We start from the raw sequence: 24751 nt of genomic DNA, 5'->3' as shown, positions 1-24751 counted from the left end.
GTGACATGGGCATACCCTTCGGGTAACCATTATTAGTATACCTGGCTCGGCCCAATATGGAGAAGACCAAATATGGAGAAGGCCCAACAAGGCAACCCGAAGAAGTAGTCGACTAGGACTCTTGTAAAACCCTAGGCTGGTTGCATATATAAAGCTAGCCAGGGCACCCGAAATAGGAGGGCCAAGAGATAAACATAGAGATAGACAACATAGCTACGCCGATGGCGGCACCCTGTAAAGATACTTATGATCATATAGTGGATTGCTAGCAGCACGTAGGGATCCTCCACCGAGGGGACCCGAAGCTGGGTACGTCGTGTGCCTAATCTCGTCCCCGTAATCTCCATCGTCGCTCTTCCCGAAAACCCTAGTCTACAATACGTAGGCATTGGCGAGGTAATACCTTGTCAATTGGCGCCGACCGTGGGGATTGGCGACGACTGGATTTCGTTATTCGGGCGGGATCCATCATCATCAGCAAGCATGAAGATCAAATCTGAGCAGATTTAGAAATTTGTCTTCAACTAAAGCAGATCACCGAACGCGAAGAAAAAATAAAGTCATGGCCTGGCGTACGATTTCAAGATCAATCGGGCGACAGTGTTTTGTTGCTTGTCGAAGAAACAAGTCCCAATGCGCAGCAGGAAAAACAAGTGAAGCATGTCCCTGCACGGGACTACAGGAACATGATTTTTCTTTCTTCTATGACTAATCTAAATCTCCTCTTTTACTGGAAGCGGCTTACGTTTTCTATGGTTGGCTAATCGATTTTTTTTTTATCCATGTAAAAGCAACGTCAACATGATGTAGGCTTTTTGATCTGATCAAGCTTAAACATGAAAGAGCCGGCAAAATCGGCCTTGACGAGAACATGGCCACGATCAAGAAGGAACCTAAGCAAGCACGACTACTACTTCCGTCCGGCATCAAACAAAGAAGTCAGGGACACAACGGGAGGTATAAAGAACTTGGTCAAATTAAGTATGGAAGGCGGACCTGCACGTCTCGGATTTGTTCATCACGCGCCAGCGCGTACTAGATACCGCGGATTCGTCCCTGCGAACCCCGGTCCGACGCAAAGATCATCAGGTGCTATACTTCTAATTAGTTATTATTTATAAATTCTGTTTGATCAAATATTTTTCGGCTTGTACTATTATTTGCGCATAGTTTTTTGCGCCGTAACATAGCTACAGATCGGAACAAGTTTCGACGACTTCGCTGCAGTCGCATGCTCGGGGGCTCGCCTGCCGTTAACCCGACAACGCGCACACGCCTTGCCCGGGGGCTCGCCCACTGCGAACTCGATGATTCTCTCTTCCATACCGACTACTTCCACCTTGTCGGATATTTTCGGCTAAACGCCGCACGGCTCCGCTGCATCGGCTACGTCCGTTACATCAACTTCGTATGTTGGGTGACCTACTTCCACGTCGACTCCATCACACCCGATAAAAAAGCTAAGTGTTCCTCTTCCGAGAGTTAATTATTGTTTACTTTCGCCACACCCGAATACTCGGGGACTGCACCATTACATCATTGCAGTAAATTTACCCGACATTTTGGGTTGCGCCATTACTTCGTTGTCACAAATATATTCGGTTACTTGGTGAATTTCTTTTCTTCGGCTTAGTGGAAATATCTTCTCCGGTTCAATGGAATTATCTTCTTCGGCTCAGTGAAATTATTTTCTCCGGCTCAGTGGAATTATTTTCTCCGGCTCAGTGGAATTATTTTCTTCGGCTCAGTGGAATTATTTTCTTCGACTTAGTGGATTTATTTTCTTCGGCACAGTGGATTTATTCTCTCCGGATTACTAGATTGGTTTTTCTTTGGGTTATTATTGGTTCACTTATACAATATTACCCGACGCGTTTCTGGGTCAATGGATTCATCTTCTATGGTTATTACTGGAACTATTTTCTTCGGCTCAATGGATTCATCCTCTATGATATCAACGGATTCATCTTTTATGGTTATTATTGGATTCTTCGAGTCAATGGATTCATCCTCTATGATATCGGCGGATTCATCTTCAATATATGATGGTGTAATCTTTAATATGGATTCATCTCAAGTACTTCATCTTGGACTTCATCTTCAGTATTTCATCCTTAATGGCCTTCTTTCGGCAACACGGATAATACTCGGGGGCTCGACAACGACTTCGCCCCGAGTAACAACTGTGACACGGCGTCTAAGCAACAATCATTGACATCACCCCAGCAGTGCTCGGGGGCTCGACAACGACTTCGCCCCGAGTAACAACTGTGACACGGCGTCTAAGCAACAATCATTGACATCACCCCAGCAGTGCTCGGGGGCTCGACTATCTCTTCATCAACAATTTGGTGCTATCCATTTTCGTTAATTCGGTGGTTTCTACTTCGGCTCGACTTTTTCGCTGCACTCGAAGACCTCATCGCGCATCGACTCCTTCGTGCCCAATAAGCTAAGTGTTCCTTTATTTCACATAAAGTTGATTATCATTTACTTTTGCCGCACCCGACACTCGGGGGCTGCGCGGCATATATTCACTTTACATATCATCGAATCTGAGCATTTGACACTGCGTGCGAAAAAGAGAGTCAAGGGAAAGATAGAAAAAGTTTGTTTATTTATGCAGGAGAAAGCCGACAAAATTGTCTACAAGAGAGAACCCGACGAAATTGTCCAAAGGGAGAACTCGACGAAATTGTCTTCAAGAAAGAACAGGACCCGAAAAATTATCTTCAAAAAGGTCCCGAAAAATTATCCTCAAGGAGGACCCGAAGAATTATCCTCAAGGAGGTGCCGAAAAATTATCTTCAAGGAGATGCCGAAGAATTATCCTCAGGAAGGACCCGAAGAAATTTTCTCAAAGAGGACCCGAAGAATTGTCCTCAAAGAGGACCCGAAGAAATTTTCCTGAGAGAAGAACTCGACGAAATTTTCATCAAGGAAAAAAAAAGAGAGAAAAAAAGAAGTGGACAAATCTTCGGGTTCATTGACTCGTCATATTGTTCCGAGCAAGAGCATCGGTGATGTACCCGACAATATAGAAGAACCAATATATTCGGCTGTCTTATCAAGACCGAGAGAAAAATAGAAGAACCCACAAAATGGGTCATTGCATTAGCCGAACAAGGCACTCGACAATATATTCTCAGAACGCCAAAGTTGCGATCAATTTCTGAATGCCGCAAATTTGCGAAGGTAAGACCCCAGATCCGTTCTGCTGGGCGTGGCATCGCCAAAGACTGCGCTCACGCTACTTTTATCCGTATCAACAGATACGAAGAAAAATCCTAACGGACGCGTTAGGTACCCGATAAATATGACCGGGACTCGACAGAATGGTAAGACCTTAAGCGGCACTCGTCGAGTTTGCACCAGTATCCCGAGATCATGTCCGGGGACGTGATCTTGAAGTAGGTTTTTGCGGATTGCCACTAGAGCAGTTAACTAGTACCTGATCCGTCAGATGAACTAGCTCCAATTACCATTATCCCTGTACAATATAGATATGGATGTCAAATAAAAATAGCAACGGCCTGGAGTCGATAAAAGAGGGGCTGCGCCAAGTTCTTTATCGAGTAGTACAACTTGAGCCTATGCCTAGGTGCAAGCACCTGCCCATAGGCTCGGGGGCTACTCTTATCGAGAGTATTGTTCACCCTCTCGATAAGATATAAGAAAGAGGAAAAATTGTGGTGTCGATTAAAAGCAAGTTGAGCCTACACCCAAGTGCAAACACTTGGCTGTAGCCTCGGGGGCTACTCCCATCGGGAGCGCTGGTCGCGCACCCGATAGAAAGATAACTTCGACAGCATCTACGACAATTCAGGTTTGTAGACTCAACTCGATTCTACGATTCGAGTGGAGCCTACTCCCATCGGGAGCCCATGGATTTCATCAAGTCCTCCAGAAATATAGTTAAGTTCTTCATTGAGTAGTACAACTTGAGTCTATGCCCAAGTGCAAGCGCTTGTCCATAGACTCGGGGGCTACTCCCATCGGGAGCGCTGCCGCGCACCCGATAATTTCAAGAATCGTCGACACATGATCTACGCTACACATGATCTACGACATGGACCTCGCCTTGTACTTCTTCGACTTCTGAGATGGTTATGCTTGGAGTTTCTACGCAAGTCTGCGACTTCCCTATAAACTCGGGGGCTACTGACATGGGCATACCCTTCGGGTAACCATTATTAGTATACCTGGCTCGGCCCAATATGGAGAAGACCAAATATGGAGAAGGCCCAACAAGGCAACCCGAAGAAGTAGTCGACTAGGACTCTTGTAAAACCCTAGGCTCGGTTGCATATATAAAGCTAGCCGGGGCACCCGAAATAGGAGGGCCAAGAGATAAACATAGAGATAGACAACATAGCTACGCCGATGGCGGCACCTCGTAAAGATACTTATGATCATATAGTGGATTGCTAGCAGCACGTAGGGATCCTCCACCGAGGGGACCCGAAGCTGGGTACGTCGTGTGCCTAATCTCGTCCCTGTAATCTCCATCGTCGCTCTTCCCGAAAACCCTAGTCTACAATACGTAGGCATTGGCGAGGTAATACCTTGTCACCTGGAGGTCCGTAAATCGTTTTCTCGTCGTGTTTTGTTTCGAGTTGTTTCTGCCAGGAATTGCTTCGGATCTAGAGCCATCATGTCTTCGTCGGAAGCCCCGAAGGACAGCTCCAGCAAGGATGTTGGCAACTTGTACATGGAGGAGCTGAGGATGCACCCCAAGGAGTTGCTCGCTCGTTGAAGGAGAACTGCAGGTCAAGGATGTCCGGGGTCCTAAAGGAGAAGGAAGCCTGGAAGACAGGATGGAGAAGCTAGAACAAGAGGTTTTCAAGTACAAGAAGATGGCTGAGCGTGAGGTGGATATCTTCCACGAGATTGTGTCTCGAACTCATTGCTCGAACATGAGAAGGAAACCGCAAAGCTTTGGAGCGACATCCTCTCACTTCACGACACCACCAACAAACTCCAAGCTCAACTCTATGACATTCATAATCGAACTGTGAGTATGAAAACAGGTTTAAACATATAAGCCGTGCTGCTAGTTTCAGGATTCCCGAGACCAAGATGTCCTTTGTTGATGGAGAGCCTCTATCTTGGAAGTCTGAAGACGGGAATTCATCACCACCATCGCCAAAGGAGTAATTCATCATCGGTATCGGCATCCCCTTGGTTTGTTCCAAGCTTGGGGGAGTGCCGCGGTATCACATTATCACTATCTTTTACTTTTATTGTCAAGTAGTGTCATATCATGAATAGGGAAGTTATCGTATAGGATGGGTTGCGTTTGGAAGTATCTCTCCTTTAGTTGTCTATGTATCCCTTGGTGTGAGTTATCGATATGGAATATTAATGAGAAGTCTTATCATTTACATATTGCACATCTTATTTTAGTTTGCACTCTCTATGATTCATCTTGTTGTTAGTATTGGTATCACTTTGGGAGCATTGAATAAATCTATTTGGTTTTGGCAAACTTAGCATTGGTCAATAGCAACAACATTTTGAGGTTTAAATAGAAAAGAGAAATACATGTAGATGTTTCATTGTCTTTCTTGTTAGCTCATAGCTTATTATTCTGAAGTTAAAATTGTTTGTGCTTACAAGGAAGATACATGATTGTTTCTATCATATGTATATTTGTTTGTTTCCCTCGACTCTTATGCTTGCTAATTAACCTTGCTAGCCAAAGACCTGTACTGAGAGGGAATACTTCTCGTGCATCCAAACATCCAACCAAACCTATGTTATTTGTGTCCACCATACCTACCTATTACATGGTATTTTCTGCCATTCCAAGTAAATACTTCATGTGCTACCTTTAAACAATTCAAAACTTAGTATCTCTTATTTGTGTCATTGTTTCATAGCTCATGAGGAAGTATGTGGTGTTTTATCTTTCAATCTTGTTGGGCAATTTCCACCAATGGACTAGTGGCTTCATCCGCTTATCCAATAATTTTGCAAAAAGAGTCGGCAATGGGATTCCCAGTCCCAAATTAATTAAACTAAATAGACACTCCTCCATGGTATGTGATTGATGGACGGCACCCGAAGGATTCGGTTAGCCATGGCTTGTGTAAGCAAAGGTTGGGGGGAGTGTCATCATCATCATAAAGCTAAAATAAAAAGGCACTCCTTCATGGTATGAGATTGTTGGCGGGCACCCGAGGATTCGGTTAGCCATGGTTTGTGAAAGAAAGGTTGGAAGGAGTGCCACACAAAAGGAAAATATTATGGGAGCCGCTCTTAGGAGGTTGTCTGGCAAGGGGTTAGAGTACCCGCTACCAGTCGTTGACAACAACAAACACCTCTCAAAATGCTACTTTTATTATCTCTATATGATTTCAAAACTGAAAGAGCTCTAGCACATGATTTAATCCCTGCTTCCCTCTGCGAAGGGCCTGTCTTTTACTTTATGTTGAGTCAGTAAACCTATTTCTCTCCATCTCAAGCAAGCATTTGAGTAGTTGTGATCAAACCATTATATTGTGATTTGCTACATCATGTCTTTTATTCTTCCTTGTTTAGTACAAGTTTTATCTGAATGAATATAGCTTTGAAAGTTATCAATGATTATGAAGAGACCATTATGATTGAGTATGCAAGTTGTGCATTATAAACTTTAAACATGAGAGCGCTGCTCAAGAAGATAAATATAATCTATTAATTGTTCTCTGACCAAGAACGAAGTTTGCCATCACCAATTATGATTTCTCATGCACCTTTACTTGTGATTACCTTATACTTGTTTCAATATGAGTTATAAGAGGTTGTTTACTACAATGTCCTGTGTGAATGAATATGATGTTTCTTGTCCGTATTTTGGTTATCGACTCTTCACTCCATAAACATGTGGTCATGTCTATTGAGTTCGGTTTCGCTTGGGGACAAGCGAAGTCTAAGCTTGGGGGAGTTGATACGTCCAATTTGCATCACTATTTTATATCATAATTTGTTGTTATTCATTGATATATTTCATATTGGGACACAATACTTATGTTATTACATCTATTTTGCATGTTTCATCATTATTGGAGGATCGAACACCGGAGCCGAGGATTCTGCTGGAAAAAGCACCGTCAGAACGCAATATTTCGGAAGATCAACTGTGGAAGGAAATTATACCAAAAATCCTATTTTTCAAGATGACGAAGGAAGCCGGAAGGAGGAGCCGGGAGGAGCCGGGGTGGGCCCACACCCTAGGGCGGCGCGGCCCGAGCCCCGGCCGCGCCGCCATGTGGTGTGAGGGGCCCACGACCCCTTTCGCCTCCTTTTCTTCGCCAAACCCTTCGTCCCGAAAACCTAAGCCACGGAGGGTACCTCACGAAGAGTTACGGCCGCCTGCGCGGGGCGGAGAACACCGGAGAGAAAAGAGCTCTCCGGCGGGCGAGGAATCCGCCGGGGAAATTCCCCCCGGAGGGGGAAATCGACGCCATCGTCACCGTCATCGAGCTGGACATCATCTCCATCACCATCATCATCATCTCCACCATCATCACCGCCATCTCCTCTGCAGCACCTCGTCACCGCCGTAGCAATTTGGGTTTGATCTTGATTGTTTGATAGGGGAAACTCTCCCGGTATCGATCTATACTTGTTGTTGATGCTATTGAGTGAAACCATTGAACCAAGTTTATGTTCAGATTGTTATTCATCATCATATCACCTCCGATCATGTTCCATATGATGTCTCGTGAGTAGTTCGTTTAGTTCTTGAGGACATGGGTGAAGTCTAAATGTTAGTAGTGAACTATGGTTGAGTAATATTCAATGGTGTGATATTTAAGTTGTGGTGTTATTCTTCTAGTGGTGTCATGTGAACGTCGACTACATGATACTTCACCATTTATGGGCCTAGGGGAATGCATCTTGTATTCGTTTGCTAATTGCGGGGTTGCCGGAGTGACAGAAACCTAAACCCCGTTGGTATATCGATGCGGGAGGGATCGCGAGGATCTCGAGTTTAAGGCTGTGGTTAGATTTATTCTTAATTACTTTCTTGTAGTTGCGGATGCTTGCAAGGGGTATAATCACAAGTATGTATTTAGTCCTAGGAAGGGCGGTACATTAGCATAGGTTCACCCACACAACACTTATCATAACAATGAAGATTATTTAGCCGTATGTAGCGAAAGCACTAGACTAAAATCCCGTGTGTCCTCGAGAACGTTTGGTCATTATAAGTAAACAAACCGGCTTGTCCTTTGTGCTAAAAAGGATTGGGCCACTCGCTGCAATTATTTCTCTCGCATTTTACTTACTCGTACTTTATTCAACTGTTACATCAAAACCCCCGAATACTTGTCCGTGAGCATTTACAGTGAATCCTTCATCGAAACTGCTTGTCAACACCTTCTGCTCCTCGTTGGGATCGACATTCTTACTTATCGAAGATACTACGATACACCCCCTATACTTGTGGGTCATCAGTTATCGTTGAATATGTGGGAGCCATTATGGATCTCCAGATCCCGCTATTGGTTATTGGTCGGAGAGGAGTCTCGACCATGTCTACATAGTTCACGAACCGTAGGGTGACACACTTAAGGTTTGATGTCGTTTTAAGTAGATATGGAATATGGAATGGAGTTCGAATTTTGTTCGGAGTCTCAGATGGGATCCAGGACATCACGAGGAGGTCTGGAATGGTCCGGAGAATAAGATTCATATATAGGAAATCACTTTCCATGTTTGGAAATGATCTGGTGCATTTATGGAAGGCGCTAGAATGTTCTAGAATCTTCCGGAAGAAATCACCATGGAAGGTGGAGTCCCGGTTGGGCTCCACCAACCCTAACTAGCCAACCAAGTGGGAGGGTGGAGTCCATGGTGGACTCCACCTCCTTGGCCGGCCAACAAGGGGGGAAGGGGAGAGTCCTCGTCCCTCTAGGTTTCGTCCATATGGCAGTTTTTGAATTGGGGCCTTATTCAGATCTTTGGGCAAACCCTTGGGTGTTCCACCTATATAATGAGGAGGAGAGGGAGGGGGCAGCCTAGCGCTTAGGCGAAGCCCTGCCGGAGATCTCCTCCACCACCGCCACCACGCCGTCGTGCTGTCGGGATTCCGAGGAGGATCTACTACATCCGCTGCCCGCTGGAACGGGGAGAAGGACGTCGTCATCAACACCGAACGTGTGACCGAGTACGGAGGTGCTGCCCGACTGTGGCACCGTCAAGATCTTCTACGCGCTTTCAAAAGCGGCAACACGAGATCTAATCTCGTAGGCTTTGGAAATCTTCGAGGGTTAGTCTCATGATCTTCTCGTTGCTACCATCTTCTAGATTGGATCTTGGCTTGTTATTCGTTCTTGCGGTAGGAAATTTTTTGTTTTCTATGCTACGAATCTCATCAAATATTTCCTATGAGTCACATATTATTATCATTGTTGGTTGATTCCATCGGCCTCTTTATCTGGTAGACGGATCCACAACCCGTTTAGGAGAGAGGCCTTGTCTATTTTGTTAGGTTTTGGTCTCCTTTTGTCATTCATCTGGATAGTGGAGCGAACATCATGTTGGGATGATTGCTTTTGGCTCTATCAGTGACATTGTGGCCCCGAGTCACCGTCGCAGGGCCACGTGAGGGTTGACTTCTCCAGATTTTATAAGCCGAGTTATGGGGGAGAGTCATCAACCACAATGCTTTCACCTTGATTTATGATGACCTTGTGGTCTCGTCAGTAAGTTCCCATGGTGGCCCTTCAATGTCAACATGGGGGTGGATCAGGTTTTCGCCTCTTATCCTGGTTTACGTTGTGTGCTATAGTCATTATCATCGGTGTCTCACTTCTCTCTCACACTTGTAAAACTCCTGGACTCTAGGTTTGTGAAGTAGGTGGGGCATCGAAGTAGTTTCACGGTGTGCCATCAGCTAATGGAAGTCATAGACGGTGATGAATTTTCGTTGGGGACGTTTGTAGTTTTATTTTTATATTTTTGACAAGGGTCTTCTCGCAAGGCTCAGACTTGGTATGTATGGCTTGTAGACTTGGCAAATGGTAGATTAATAAAAAAACAATAACCGTCAAAAGCTGTGAATTCCATCCGAAATTACAAATCAACCCTCACTCAAAACACCCCGAAATCCGGAGGATATACCGACGCAAATAAATCCGGAGGATATCAAACGAGTCTACATAAACAACTCGTTGGTTATTTCTGTTCCTATCTGCAAGCCCCGCAACAAACCCCAAAACAAAAAGGTCACACCAAAACCACCAAACCACTCCCAACCCGAGCCAAAAACCCCAACCCTGATCATCCGATGGCGTCCGGCGAGGTCCCGGCGGCGCCACCCGCGGCGGCGGCGGAGAAGATTCGCGTAGTCGGCGCGTGGGCCGGCCCCCTGGAGGTGGAATTGGGCGCCTGGACGGTGCCGATGCTGCGGGCGGAAGTGGCGCGGCGGGCCGGGGACGTGGAGCCCGAGCGCATCGGCCTCATCTTCGGCGGCCGCGTGCTCAAGGACGACCCCGCGACCTCCCTGCAGCAGGCCGGACTCAAGAGCAACTCCAAGGTGCTCTCCAACCTCGCCTCCCCCGATCGCGGCAAGGCCATCGCCGCCGAGGCCGCCGCGGCGGCGGCCGAGGAGGAGCACGCCGCTAGGCTCGTCAGGCTCTGGTGAGAATCGATTCGAGCTCTCGATCCTCTCCGTTAGAATCCTGATGGCCTTTTTGGATTTCGAGATTTCTGTTCCCCTGTTTCCGGCGGAAAAAAATTGCAGTCTTTGCAGCAAGATTTCACTTCCCTGTCTAAAATTGGGGACCCGGATGTTACTGTCCTGTTACAAATTCTCAACTGCGGAAGCATAAGCAAAATCCTACTGTCCCTGCTTAGGGCATTGACTCTCGTGGCAAGTCAAGTACCCTAGTCAATAGGGTTTGCTTCCACCTAGAGGAGGCACATATTATTGTTAATTCGATCATGATTTACCCTTGACTAGCACAGTCTATTTCTCCGTAATCGACCACAATGTGCAGTTCGTGATTCGGAAAATTTAGTGATTCAGTAATCGAAGAAAATTAGGTGTACTACATAGAACTCCTACTGAAGCTGAAGGGATCTTATTTACGGAGTAGTTGTGTTCCTTGATTGAATATGGGGATCGTGTGTACTGAGTTAGGGTTCAGCCCTAAGCTACCTCGAACGAATCCTGTAGGAACTGACATGTGTTTAACTCAATTTACCAATTTTATGGTTTGTAGGGAAGCTGCAAAATCATTGTCTCAAAGGCATTCAGATGGTTCCTTCCCTGAAGAAGATTTCAATCTGGATCTCGAGGATCAGAGTGGACAGAAAGTCATGTTTGGATCTACAGATGATATCAAGTAATATATTAAGCTAATAATTGGGGCTATTGTTATATTGTTTATACTAATTAACTCATCTTGTATGACCCTATGTTATCTCTAGGGCTCTGAAGATGGCTCTAATGCTTCACCAGAAAGCCAAAATTCTTATCAAGAAGGACAATTATAAGGAGGCACTGGATGTGTTGATGATGGCCGAGGTATGCTTCCTTATGTGATTTTTTTCCTAGTGTAAGAAGCATGTGAAGCTTTTAAATAGCTGTATATTGACTGTTCCTTCTATTGTGTTTACCAGGAAGCCTTTTCGCTTTGTGACCCTAAACTCATTGAGGTAACTTGAACCATGAGATTATCTGTTACCTGTGTCAAACAAAATGCTGCAAGTATTTTTTCTTACACTCCATTCATTCTGCAGAGAGTTGATAATGTGCCAATGCTTCAACTGGATATAGTCTGGTGTTACTTTATGCTTCGTGATGTATCACGGTTAGAAGTTGCAGGGGCTCGCCTAAATAAAGCGAGGTTAGGATTTGAACGTTCCCATGGTAAAGATTCAACTCGCTTCAGGTTACTCCAGGCTGCTCGTCATGCAGATCTTGCTATGTAAGACTCTGTCTTTACCTCCCTCTTTTACTATACCGTTGTTTGGAGAGATAGTGGGTATTTTGATTGAGAAATTGAGGACTAATTGGTACACGTAGCAAGAAAAAAGAACTGAATAGTTACAGGAGGCGCTCACAGTAAAATCAACTGGCGATTCCCGCAATGTGTCATTCTGGATGTGATGTACATCTATGTTTGATCTTTGTGGATTTTCATTAACAAAAGCTTTACTCTTATAACATGTTCTAGTGGTGGCTCTCCAAGAGTTAGACCTGTTGAGCATTCTAGCTTTGACTTCCATTGTTTCCTGATGTATGAAATCTTTTGCCTGTTTATAGCTATGTAAGGCTGGAGCTGTTGGAAGGAGTGGTAGCATATTATAATGGCCATACTGAAAAGTCACGCGACTCTCTCAGCTCGGCACAATCTAAATTCATGCAGGTATATATGCTGGCTGTCAGTATTTTGTAGCTTATTGAATAGTACTCTGCACCTTAACCTTAGTACCACAGCATGTGCTGTTCATAAATGTTAGCTTTAATTTTTTGCTAAATACACGTCATCTTAGCTGCAAGTACCAGATGAAGCTATGACGATGTTAATGGAAATGGGCTACGAGGAACGCTCTTCAAAAAGAGCACTAAAGATGACTGGCTATGATATTCAAGCTTCTGTCGCTCTCTTATGTGAGGAGCGTGAAAAGAAAATTCTTAGAAGGAAGCAGGACCAAGAGACACAAAGAGAGATCTTGTAAGCTTCTCATCAAGAGGCTTTGTTTCTCTTCTATGTATCCTTTTCCTTGTTAGCTGATTTGTGCACACTTTGTTTGTTGTTATCCTAGGGAACAAATGAAATATGGTAAAACTCCCATGAACAAGGGAGTTGATATGCAGAAGTTGAAAAGCTTGACTACTATTGGGTAAGAGTGTTTTGATCTTATTATATTAATTGGAAGTATTTTATTACTCCCCTACATTACATAATATAGGAGGTTATTACAACCAATCTAGGAGCATATTGGTTGTAATAACAATGACATCCTATATTGTGGGATGGGGGGAGTACTAGATGTGGATTATACCATGAAATCCTGATAGTCTAACATTTGTAGAATCAGATACCTGATGACCAGTCTGGCTTTATTACACTGTGCTTTGGGATCAATGTTCAGTTTCACACTAGGTTGTACAGACTCTTTACCCTTTCCAGTGAAAGGATTCAAGCCCAAAGTAGAGGCTCACAGTCAGCTAGTACTATGTAAAAATAATAAAAGGGTTCTTTTAATAGGCCACCACAAGTCCACAATCCAAAGTTTTGTTTACCACATTGTCAAAAACTCATCTTAAATTAATTCACAATCAGCTTAAAAAATATATTTCTTAGAGACAAATGTTAGTGATGAAGGAATACTTATAAGTTATGATTATTATTTTTTACTTTTTTTGTAGGAGTGCAATTTTAGGATGAGTGTAAACCTACAAATTTTGGGCAAACAAAAAGTAAATGCACCAGGGCCTTAAAACTACTAGAGATAGTAATTTTGTGTAGCACATAAATAGATTTATTTTGCACAAATTTTTGCAGATTTACACGAAATCCAATAGTACACGCGTATACATTTTGTCAGAACTTTTGAAAACATGGAAGTGAGCATTCTTAACAGTGAGTGCTGCATGCGCATGTGCACCAATAGATTTCCATTTTATGAACCAATCTTTGGAAACTAGACTGGGACACCTATTTTGAGCAACCCACACATTATTATCATTTTGAGAAGTATAGTTTAGTATCTCTTTAGTTGTCTTGTGGAGATGGCGTTACAGGGAACTTTATATGATGATTCATGAGAAGTCTGCTCTTGACATGATATTTTATTTTGTTGTGTTTGTGGGAATCGAGGAAATAAAGAAACAAATGTATATTTAACTGTTACACGTTAGATTACAGATACTTAGCAACAATGTCCAATATAAGCAAAATAAATTGTAGCCACTTGTGCATGGCGGCAGAAAAACTATATTATATTACCACATTGTCATGATATTCGTTCTATTTGTAACCGGTTAGTTTGTTTCAATTTTCAAGGTTTGAGAAGTATCTTGCTGCAGAGGCACTCCGCATAAATGAAAATGATGCTGAAAAAGCATTAGATCTTTTGACAGATCCTGAGAAGAACTGTGTCCTACAAGTATGTGTTATTTTCTTACTCCTATCCTAGAAAAATGTTCTGCAGTTGTTAACACGTATATTTTCATTTTCACTGTAGAGTAAAATTCAGTCAAGGAGGAAACGACCATCTCATGGTACGTATGGATTGAAGTCATTCGTTGTTGCTCTTTGAAATTGTGTGGCTGCAAATACAATGGGACTTACCCCACTTTGTTCCCTTTTTCCTGTTAGTCTTGGGTGCAGGATCATCAAGAGCAAGGGGCGCTGCCGCTGTGACTGCTTCAGGGGTGGTTAACCCTCCGTCACTTGTCCCAGATTTGAATGCTACTGAAGGGGATCAGGAACAGCTAGTGAATAATGAAGAAGATTTGAACGTTGCTGATGGCGATCAGGAGCAGTTAGTGAATAATGAAGAAGCTGTGAACAACAATGGAGAAGCTGGGAACCATGATGAAGCGATGATCGATGAAGCAGATGTGAACGAGGAAGAAGCAAGTGCAAGCCATGATGAACGTCCAAACCGTGATGTAGTGATGGAAAATGAGCTCGCCAACGAGCTGACCGGGGATGCCCTGGATGACTATGACATTGATGTTGGCAACGAAGGGCAGGCTATAGCAGAGTACTTGAGCTTGCTGGAGTCTGCTGCTAGCTCTTGATGTGCAAAGATATGCATCTTAAAACTTAAAAGCTTAAGGTGTGAGAACATAGGGTAGCCTCAAACTGAGAGTTTGATTACTTGGTAGAAGTTCACTTTGTACATATGAATATGGATGCTACCTTTGTGAGTGACACCTGGAAAGTCATAACCGTAGTGGTGGAAGAAATTTCTCATTGCATCTCATTATTTTGTGTGCGAGTTTCTCCTGTGCATATTAAATCTGTAGAAAATTTTAGGGATGAATGCCACTGCATATTTTTCATGGGTTGCAAAATGCTACACCCATCCTTTGTTATCTCTAGTTGGCAAATGAGATTTTCAGAACCACATTCTTGGTTGGGAGTATTCGTTTCAGAATCATGGAAGTTTTTGTACCACATTCCTCACAACCTTTGAAACCGTATCCGTATTGCAACCATCAATATGAGAATGAGCAATGTCTTCTTGTTTGAAGAATGGCATAAAACATTTGGATAAATAGTTCGAGATAGTTGCACAACGTACCACTTTCAATGCTCTAGTTGGCACGAGATTTTTTTGGATCCACGTTCTCTGTTGTCAATATATGTTTATGTGGAGGAAATACCTCTCCAACTCCTGTGTGTTTTCTGCTAGTCACTGTTAGGAATTATTAGCTTTACAATTAGGCTAAGATAGGTAGTTAGGATTTTGTCCAACCGCCTTACATTGGAGGCGTCGCCTCACATGTACGCTAACTTGTAAACCGCCTCAAAAGGCGACTGTTCACGGGGTATATATACCCAAGATATCTATCAATGAAATCGCTTGATTCTCTCGCTCATTAGTTCTTAAATACGTTATCAGCACTTTGTCTCTACCAAGAGCATAAGGCAATACCAGAGAGAAGAAGAAAAGCAGCACGCCACGACGGCCGGCGGCACAAATTCGCTCGCCGGCGTGATGTGTGGCCCGGCGGCTCCTGACGCGGCCACAACACCTCCGGGCGGCTCCTCCCTGCAGCGCCGAAAACCAGCGGGACGGCCTCCAACGGACGGGAACACTGCGTGGCTACGCGCCTACGCGCCGGGGCGCGCTCGCAACGAGCACCGGGCGCAGCCGTTCCACGAACAGCGGTGGCGTTGATGGACCACGGACAGCACGCAGAAACGCCCTCCGCGCTTGTCCCGATAACGCGGCCGCCGAAGGCGACGACCGACGGCGGCGGCCGCAACCTTCAGGCGCGGCTCCCAGCAAATGATAACGTTCAAAGATATTTATATCAGTGGCAGGAAAATGGCTGTGGGGTGTGGGGAATGGGAAAAGAACTCATTTCTAGGGTGACTCCTGGTGTGGGTTTACACCTCTTAAGGACAAATTTCAAGATCTTTTTGATATTTGTAATGAGCAAGGTTTGACTGCTGTTGATGCAGAATTTTACTTTCAGAAGAAGATTGTCTACTGATATGCAGATTCAGATGAATGGTTTGCATAGAATTCTGAGCTCTATTCATCTAACTTCAAATCCAGATAAATCTATGTGGAGATGGACTAAAGATGGGGCTTTCACTGTGAGATTCCTGTACAAACAACTTTGCAGCAATGGTGTAGACAAATCGTTTAGGCACATGTGGAAAGCCAAAATTCCTCTACAAGTCAAAATCTGGTTCTGACTGATTTGGCATAATGCTATTGCCACTAAACATAACATGGTGAAAAGAAACTGGTCGGGAACACAAAATGCCAATTTTGTATCGCTGAAGAATCCATCCATCATATTTTTTTTCACTGTGATGCAGCTAAGTACGTTTGGCCAAATCTATTGGTGCAACAGAAAGACCTGCCTCCTTCTCCTAGTTCTTTTGGTGGTCCCATCGACATGTCCCTGCCATCCGCAACGGCATAGCTGCCATCTACCGGGCAATCTGGGTAGTGCTGAGCGTCCCCCGGGGGATCAGATCCCTAATCCCCCGGGTCGCAAGCCGTTCGATCGGGTCAACCAAGCGTGCTCCTTCGTCCGATCAACTACATGCACAGGCGACTTTTTCTTCCACCTCCACCACGTGGGTGGACCCCGCCATCCACATGCCCCGCAGGAAAAGAAAAAAAATCCAGTCATCGTCTTCGCGAGCGCATCGAGTGATGCAAAATTGGACGGAAGTCCGATGAGACTGCCGCCGCTCGCAGTACCATCGTCACCGCTACCAGTAGAACCGCCGCCGCTTGTAGCAGCAGCACCGCCTCCCCTTGTGTTGCCGGCGGGCAAACCTCGCAACAACGCCGGCAGCGGCACCGGTGGCTGGCTTTCGCAGCAGCGCCGCCCGCTCCCTGTACCACGGAGTCAACCCTCGCAGCATCCACGCCCGTCGCTTGTAGCAGTGCCGCCGGGCGATTGTAGCAGCGCCGCCGGTCGATTGTAGCGGCGCCACCTGCGGCATGTAGCATCACCGCCGCGCTATTGTAGCAGCGCCGCCGGGCCGCCGAGCGATTGTAGCACCACGGACGGGAGATTGTAGCAGCGCCGGCGGCTTCTTGTAGCAACGCCGTGCCGCTATTGTAGCGGCGCCACCTGCAGCATGTAGCAGCGCCGACAGCTTCTTGTAGCAACACCGTGGCGCAATTGTAGCGGCGCCACCTGCAGCATGTAGCAGCGCCGCCGGCATCTGGTAGCAGCGCCGCCGGCAGCTTGTAGCAGGGGCGCTCACCGATGGCAGCATCCCCGCAAGGCTATACCAGCACCGCCAGATCTCCTCTCGCAGCTAGCCCCCGCAGCGCCGCCGGACCCCGCTGCAGCCTCACCGTCTCTAGGACCTGGGCTCGCAGCGGCGGTGGTCTCTCCCCCATCCGCAGCACCGGTGTCCTCTGCAACTTCGACAGAGATATAGGAGGGGAGGAGAATTGTGCAGCAGAGTATGACGACACGGCGACGTGCGTTGGTGGAGGGAGGGGCACGCGGTGGCGCGGTGGCTGCATGGAGGCGGTGCAGCGGCGGGCTTAGTCTCGAGCTTGCGGTGCTTGTGCCGAGCGGATCGGAGCCATGGTCGGGCGAAGCTCTAGCCATGGCCGGGAGTAGATAGAATGTGGGGGAAAAGCTGAGGAAAGGATAACGCTAGGGTGGGCCCCGCTGGCTCGCACGTTCGCAGGACACGCGTCCGCGGATGGACCCGGACGATCGCAAGACGTGATCCCCGGGGGAACAGCAGCGTTTCCCATCTGGAAAACGCGCAACAAAGCTTGCTTCGACGGGAAGCTTATCATATCCCCTATTGAACTAATCTGCTAGTCTATTGTGTTTCTGAAATATTGAGCAGGTTTAAATAATGATGCAGATCAGGTTGCGCTTCAAGCTGGCGCGGAATCACTTGTTGTTGCCATGGCGGCGAGGCAAATCCTCCACCTGGAGAAAGAGCGAGATTGGGTCCGGGAGTGTCCTCCACTAATCATGATACCTCAACGGATCGATCTACACACGACAACTGATCTCTCTCTCCGCAAGATGAAGCAGTGGCTTTTGTGTCCCCCACAAATCCCCGACCTGTTTGTTTTGGGTTTTGTTTTGTTATCTCTAGTCAGTCATGTTCGTGAACTTCTAGCTTTTGCCTCTAGTTTTAGCTTCCTGAACTCTTTGCGGTGGAAGTCCTGTACGCTAGCAGTAGGCATCGTTTTCCCTTTCCTTGTTCTTTTTCTTTGCACCTGGGATTCTTGCATGGTTGCCTTTCTGTATGCTAAGTAATGGAAACTGATCCCAATGGAAACTGATCCCACTGAAAAAATGTTCAGATTCATGTTTTTGTACAACATAATTTCGTCATGACTTTGGAGATCATAGTGCAAAACCATGAGTAAAAATGGCATTACATTTGGATAAATAGTTACACAACGTACAATGACAGTTTCCATAGGATCTGGATATACAAATCTTACAAGATGGATATCAAACCAAATGATGGGAATGGTAATAAATAAAATAAATGTACTAAATGAACAACCCTGAAGCAAGTGGCTTCATCGACCAAACAACAACCTTAATAGTTTCAAACTTGTGGGTGGCTTGACTATGCAGTGGATGCATGCGTAGGTACGTGGGGGCGGGAAGGATGGCTTAGGCGCATTTGTAGCCGGGCGGGACGGCGCAGCCGCAGTCGTTGACGAGCAGGCTGAGCGCGAGCGGCACGTAGAGTGAGAGGTCCAGCACCTTGGCCTTGATGGCGGTGCAGAGGCACGCCGCGGCGGTGAGGCCGGCGACGCCCTGCACGAGCTCGCAGCACTTGACCTTGCTGTCGCCGATGTGCACCTCGTTTCCGAGAATGCTGAGGCACACGCCCAGCTTCAACGTGTCGATGGGGCAGGTGTCGGAGGACGGCGTGGGGCTAGGGGTGGGCGTGGGTGGAGTCGGCGCGGGCGTCGGGGGAGACGGCGTGGGCGTCGGGGGAGAAGGCGGGCAGGCCTTGCGTCCGCCGTGGCGCTTGGGAGAGGGGCTCCCGCCGCCGATGATGGGAGTGACGATGCCCACGATGCCGCCGACTGTGGGGACGGCACCACCGACGGTGCCGACGGCCGGAGAGACGGTGCCGACGACGCCGCCGACTGTAGGGACGGCGCCGGTGACGGTGCCTACGACCGGAGAGACCATGCCGCCGACGGTGCCCACGACGGGAGACACCATCCCGCCGACTTTGCCGACGACCGGAGATGCGACGCCGCCAACGGTAGGGACGGCTCCTGTGACGGTGCCGACAACCGGAGAGGCGACGCCACCGACTGTAGGGACGGCGCCGCCGACGGTGCCGACAACGCCGCCGACGACAGGGGAGACGGTGCCAACAATGCCGCCGACGGACGGGATGGTGGTGCCGGTGCCGCTGGACGGGGTGGTGCACGAGGCGGAGCCGCACGCCAGCACCATGGGGGAGGAGAGGGCGAGCATGGCGAGCACCAGCAGCGCCGAGACCTTGGTGGACTCCATTGCTTCGAGCTTACTACGTGAGTCCGCTACGTGCTGTGCTGTGTTCTGTGGCAGGAGGTCTCTGATCGAGCGTGTTATATAGGCGGGCGAGGCCGGGGGCGTGCCCTACTGGCATGGGATGCGGGCATGGGTATCATTGCGCGCGCGCCATTGGTGTGCGGTGGCAATGGCATGCGGCCGGCCGATCACGTGGAGGCGCTGAGACGGTGGGGGATCTCCATTGCTGGCCGCCTTGGCGCGACGCCGAAGCCGCCAAAATAGGCGCGGCGGCGTGTGACTCGCGCTTGGCTGCGTCCGCCGGGGAAGAATGATTGCGGTGCTAGCGCGACGATCCCCTACCTTAGCTGCTTCCTGGATTGGCCTAGAATTAGGGGCTAGATTTGTGTGGTGTACGAGCGTAATCTCGGTACTGTGTTCGTCGTCGCGGCTTGGTTCGGTTCAACCTGTCTGTCTTTTCAGCAAGAACAAGGCAGCAGAAACGTCGGGTGAAATTGAACCGCGCATGAAAAAAATCGTGGTTTCGTTGCAGTTGAGAGCGGAGCGGGGAGTAGCTTACGAAATCATCCTTCTGATCCAATCCTGCGTGTGCGCGCACCCATGAGAATGTGTGAGATGCCTTGCTAACATGCAGAGTTTGCTGTCCATGTCTGCTTCAGAAAGAAAAGCTGTATCTCTTCAGTGTTACGTTTGGATCTGTCCGATAGTCCAATCATCTCGATCTCGACTCTAGCCTCTAGCTGATGCAATCGAGGACGTTCAGTTCTGAGGATATGCTGCATAACTTCAATCCCAATGCCTCTCCGTCATTTCATACCTTCAGATATATACTGTTGTCTGATAGCCACGGCCTCACAGCCACGTCAGAGATCTCGACATTCAGGTACCGGCGAGTTATCAAGGCTAATGCATGTTAGCTTTTGGATATGCAATTCATATCGCGTACCACAGGTCCTTTTATCCGTGAGATGAGATGTCTCGCTCAGAGCGTGCTTGGATACTCGTGAAGTCGTTTCTCGCTTCTACGGATGCAAAAATCAGCGGTCTGGTTGCGAACCGTCATTCGCGTTCTTGCTTAGCATGATGTTTAAAACAGTTTCTGGCCTGTCCTCTGAGAAAAGCTCGATTCCACCATTCTCGCTAGGACAGGCGTTGGCAGGCACAAAAAGAGGGAAGTCGTTCGTGGGGGAGGAGGATGGAGATGGTGGCAATAGAAAAATTGACTTCGCATTTACGCATGAAAAGTAGCCTCACCGTTCTCTTAGTCGGTCCCCACCACTGTAGTTTACATCCTCGCATTTTCTCTCGTACAGTGAAGGCGGCGGTGGCAGCGATTTAGATCCAGGCAGCCGCTGCTCCACCTTAGTAGGTGGTGGGTCTCCTAGATTTGCGGCACCAGAAAGCCCTCTTTGTCTCCAGCAATCTCTTTTCCTGTCATCTCCATCTCCGATAGCATGACACCACCTTCAACCAAGCTGCAAGCACCTATAACCCACTCGCGCCCCATCTTTAATTATGTATTTCCTTTAATGTGTTCAAACTTCAGGCCGATTAAGCTATTACTTACACGGAATGAAATATTTAGGCCGAGCATTTGAAGCTTTTTCGTTAACGCGACCGCTCTCATAGATGCGATTTAGGTCTGGATGATTCTCATCCGCCAGAGAGCGTGTCACAAATCACAACTATAGACCCTCCATCACCTATGGTCCAATGTTTGAGCCCGACATAGAACGGATAACAAATCTGAACTACATCTACAATAACAACGATGTAGAAACTATCAACATGCTTAGGATGAGCATATCCACATTTAACCACCTTGTGCATAATTTACGGGAAAGGGGGTTGCTTCAAGATACCATCAACATCTGTATTGAGAAGCAAGTGGTAATGTTCCTCCATGTTCTAGGACATAATCAAAGAATTTGAGTGATTCACATCACATGGAAGAGGTGAACTGAGGCAATATCTTGTTACTTTAGGCAAGTCATGTATGCTATCAGAGAGCTCCGAGGAGAGATGATCAAGCTGACATTTGCTCGCATCCCCACGAAATCAAGGATATCTAACAATGGTTTCCATATTTTGAGGTGAGAAATTATGTCTTGTTGTGGAATGCAAGGTTGTACTGCAGTGATACCTAACAATTTTTTCATGTTCATGTTAAGATTGTGTTGGGGCGATCGACAATACTCATGTGACTGCTAGAGTGCCAAGAAGTATGGCTCATGCATACAAGGGGAGAAAGCACTACAACAGTCAAAATATGTTTGACGTTGTTGATTTTGATATGAAATTTACATATGTGTTAGCTGGATGGGAAGGATCAGCTCATAATGCATGCATTCTTGCTGATAGCTTGGAGAGATCACATGGCCTCAAATTCACCAAGGTAACTTCTACCTAGCTGTTGCTAGATATGCTTATCGCCCTGAAAATCTCCCACCCTTCAGGTCAACAAGGTACCATCTGAATGAGTTCCCTGCAAATTTCTTCCCCAAGAATGGCCATGCATTTTTCAATCTGAGACACTATAGCCTTAGAGTGACGACCGAAAGGGCATTCAATTCCCTGAAGAACAGGTTTAAGATCCTCGATCAGATGCCATTCCATCTTTTCCCCACACAAGTTAAGATAGTTCTTGCATGTTGCATTCTACACAACTGGGTTTTGGGGTGGGGTGTTGAAGAGTTCTACCCGGATGAGAATGATGTGAGGACTGGTGATTTTGATGCTGGCCATGGTGTCGGTGCTGCTGATAACGAGTCTTGGAAGAACAAGAGGCAGAAGTGAGCTGATGCTATGTGGGCTAACAGAGGCAACATCGGGATCTAAAGAGGAGGAAGTGAGTAACTGGAGAATAGAAATTGAAAGTGCATGGATCCCCCATGTGTGGTTTTGGTAATTAATGACAATTTCTATGGACTAATGTTTGCATTGAGTTACAATTGTAGGATTTGTCCATAGGCAATGCTTGAACCATATGTTGGCTTCAAGGTTGCAAGAAGGAGAACATGAAGAAGATCAAGTTACAAGCATGTCTTGAAGAAGAAGATTGACTGAGCTCTCATGTGTATCTTCAAGATATCAACAAGAGGAAGAAAGAAGAAATGTCATGCAAGTTCAAAATGAGCCACTCGTAGAGATCATATGCTTGAAGCTTTCCATCCATATAGGATATGTGAAGATGTGCCGAACAAGAAGAAGCTCTCCCATTCTCCCATAGTGGATTATGGGGGGGGGGAGGGCAATCCGCAAGACTTCATCTAGCAAGCACTTTCAAGAAAGACGTTCCATATTTTTGCGGTCAAGATCGGCATCATCGAGCGTGCTCAACTTGAATGCTCAAGGTTAAGGTTTGTTCCTCATAGGGTTTCTTTCTCACCGGTATCGGGGTTTAGTTGGATGACCGGTTTATAGGTTAGTTGCCGTACTATGAACATGGCTCTCGAGTGAGTAACTCGATCATATTAGTCAGCGAGAGCTCAAACCTTTGGATCTTTGCATAATCTTTCTTGGTTGTTATTTGGGTCTATCCATATGTTGTTTCACACCTTGTGCTTATTCTCATGACAAGCTCTAGTTCATGAAAAAAGGATTCCACATGAAATACTTGTTGCATTTTCGATATTGGAGTTTCTTCGGTACTTCATATTGAGAGGTTTCATTTCTAAGTTCATGGAAAATATTCTCTACTTGTTCTTAATATTTCCATTCTTTGTGGGGTAGATCTTATCATCATCTTTCCAACAAAATTGGTTTCACCCAAATCTAACTCAAGTTGTTGTCATTTCGATGTTTGAGGTTTTATCGGCCTTTTTTAGGTAGGTTAAAATATTTCGTCATTTAGTTTTACCCTCCCTTGTTGGACTATGATGGTTCTCTGCATGATCTTGTAGAGCTTGTTTCTAGTTTGAAACAAGCCCAAGATTATCAAAATCGGAGTCAGGATGCTCAAGTTATGCCCTTTTTGGGTTTGTTCCTGCGGTACCGCTGGAGTAGTCCGGCTAGGCCCGGAAGGTCTAGCCACGACAGGACCAGTCCATCCCGTTGGTCCGAAGAGATTTCAGTGTGCACGAAAATTGTGACCGGATTGGTCCGGCCAGCCAGAGTCGTCTGACCATGGCTGAAAGGTCCGGTTGCGGCCTTGCGGGCTGTTTTTGGGCCCCGTTCCGATGGTTAGATTCCATTTTGGGGGTATGACCCTTCTCCCCCGGGTCGTGAGCTCCCCCACTCTCTCTACTCCATTGTTGACTTTGAGAAGCGTCATCTCCCTCTAATCTCTCCATGATTCTTGCTTATATTTGAGGAAAAGAGAGTGAGGAGATCTAGATCTACAATCCCACCAATCAATTTCCCTCTTTGTGAGGGAATCCCTAGATCTTGTTCTTGGAGAGAAATTTGGTGTTCCTCCTCCTATTTGTTCTTCCTCTCTTCCCCCCAATAGTTTTAGTAGCTTTGTTGGAATTTGAAAGTGAAGGATATCAACATCTTTGTGGTGTTCTTGACATTGCATTAGGTGCACCGGTTTGACTTCTCCGTGTGATACATGGAGGTGAAAGTTCGTGAGATATCTATTCGAAAGCTTGTTACGAGAGCATGTTCCTCTTAGGTATTTTGACCGTAGATGGCTTAGTGATCTTTGTGGTCTTTTTGGGGCCTCCAATTAAGTTTTGAAGATTCCTCAAGTGTGAGGCCTTGGTGGTGGTTTCTTGGGAGCCTCGAAACAAGCTTTGTGCGGGTTCGGTGACCACCCTCAATATTCCATAGTGGATCATGGACTTAACTTTTGGTGGGAAGGTGCTAGGAGAATACACTGAGGCCTTCGTGGTGTTTGGGGAGCATTGTGCCTCCACACTGTGTGGTGACCCAGCGTACCACTGCATGGTGTAGTACACAAGTCGTTGACATAACACAAGTGAAACACCGTTCCACTCATATTACATCCCTCAGAGTGGTACAACAGAAACATATGCGAGTCCAAGGTATGTCTATAGAAGTACACACGAACTGTTTACATAAGATCCACACAGCCTCCTACTTTACGGTGAGGTAAAACTTCAAATAAATTCC

General features: G+C 46.4%; 3 protein-coding genes across 4 annotated transcripts in view; 1 reads left to right on the top strand and 2 right to left on the bottom strand.

Moving 5' to 3' along the window:
* Positions 1-24751, bottom strand: part of LOC124674499 (pectinesterase-like) — a 65897-nt gene that overhangs the window by 6133 nt on the left and 35013 nt on the right. The gene's annotated exons all lie outside the window — the stretch shown is intronic.
* On the top strand, positions 10203-14942 carry LOC124674497 (NEDD8 ultimate buster 1-like). Its single transcript, XM_047210541.1, has 11 exons — positions 10203-10632; positions 11217-11339; positions 11425-11521; positions 11617-11652; positions 11737-11924; positions 12263-12365; positions 12493-12674; positions 12766-12843; positions 14010-14112; positions 14191-14227; positions 14325-14942. Exons 1-11 carry the CDS (start codon positions 10280-10282, stop codon positions 14750-14752), a joined length of 1728 nt encoding a protein of 575 aa, XP_047066497.1. The 5' UTR covers positions 10203-10279; the 3' UTR covers positions 14753-14942.
* LOC124674501 (elastin-like) lies at positions 18554-19678 on the bottom strand. The gene has a single exon (XM_047210546.1). It carries the CDS (start codon positions 19676-19678, stop codon positions 18815-18817), a length of 864 nt encoding a protein of 287 aa, XP_047066502.1. The 3' UTR covers positions 18554-18814.

This window comes from Lolium rigidum, chromosome 7 (assembly GCF_022539505.1).
Source record: "Lolium rigidum isolate FL_2022 chromosome 7, APGP_CSIRO_Lrig_0.1, whole genome shotgun sequence".
Taxonomy (NCBI): domain Eukaryota; kingdom Viridiplantae; phylum Streptophyta; class Magnoliopsida; order Poales; family Poaceae; genus Lolium; species Lolium rigidum.
This window is presented reverse-complemented; position numbering and strand designations above follow the sequence as displayed.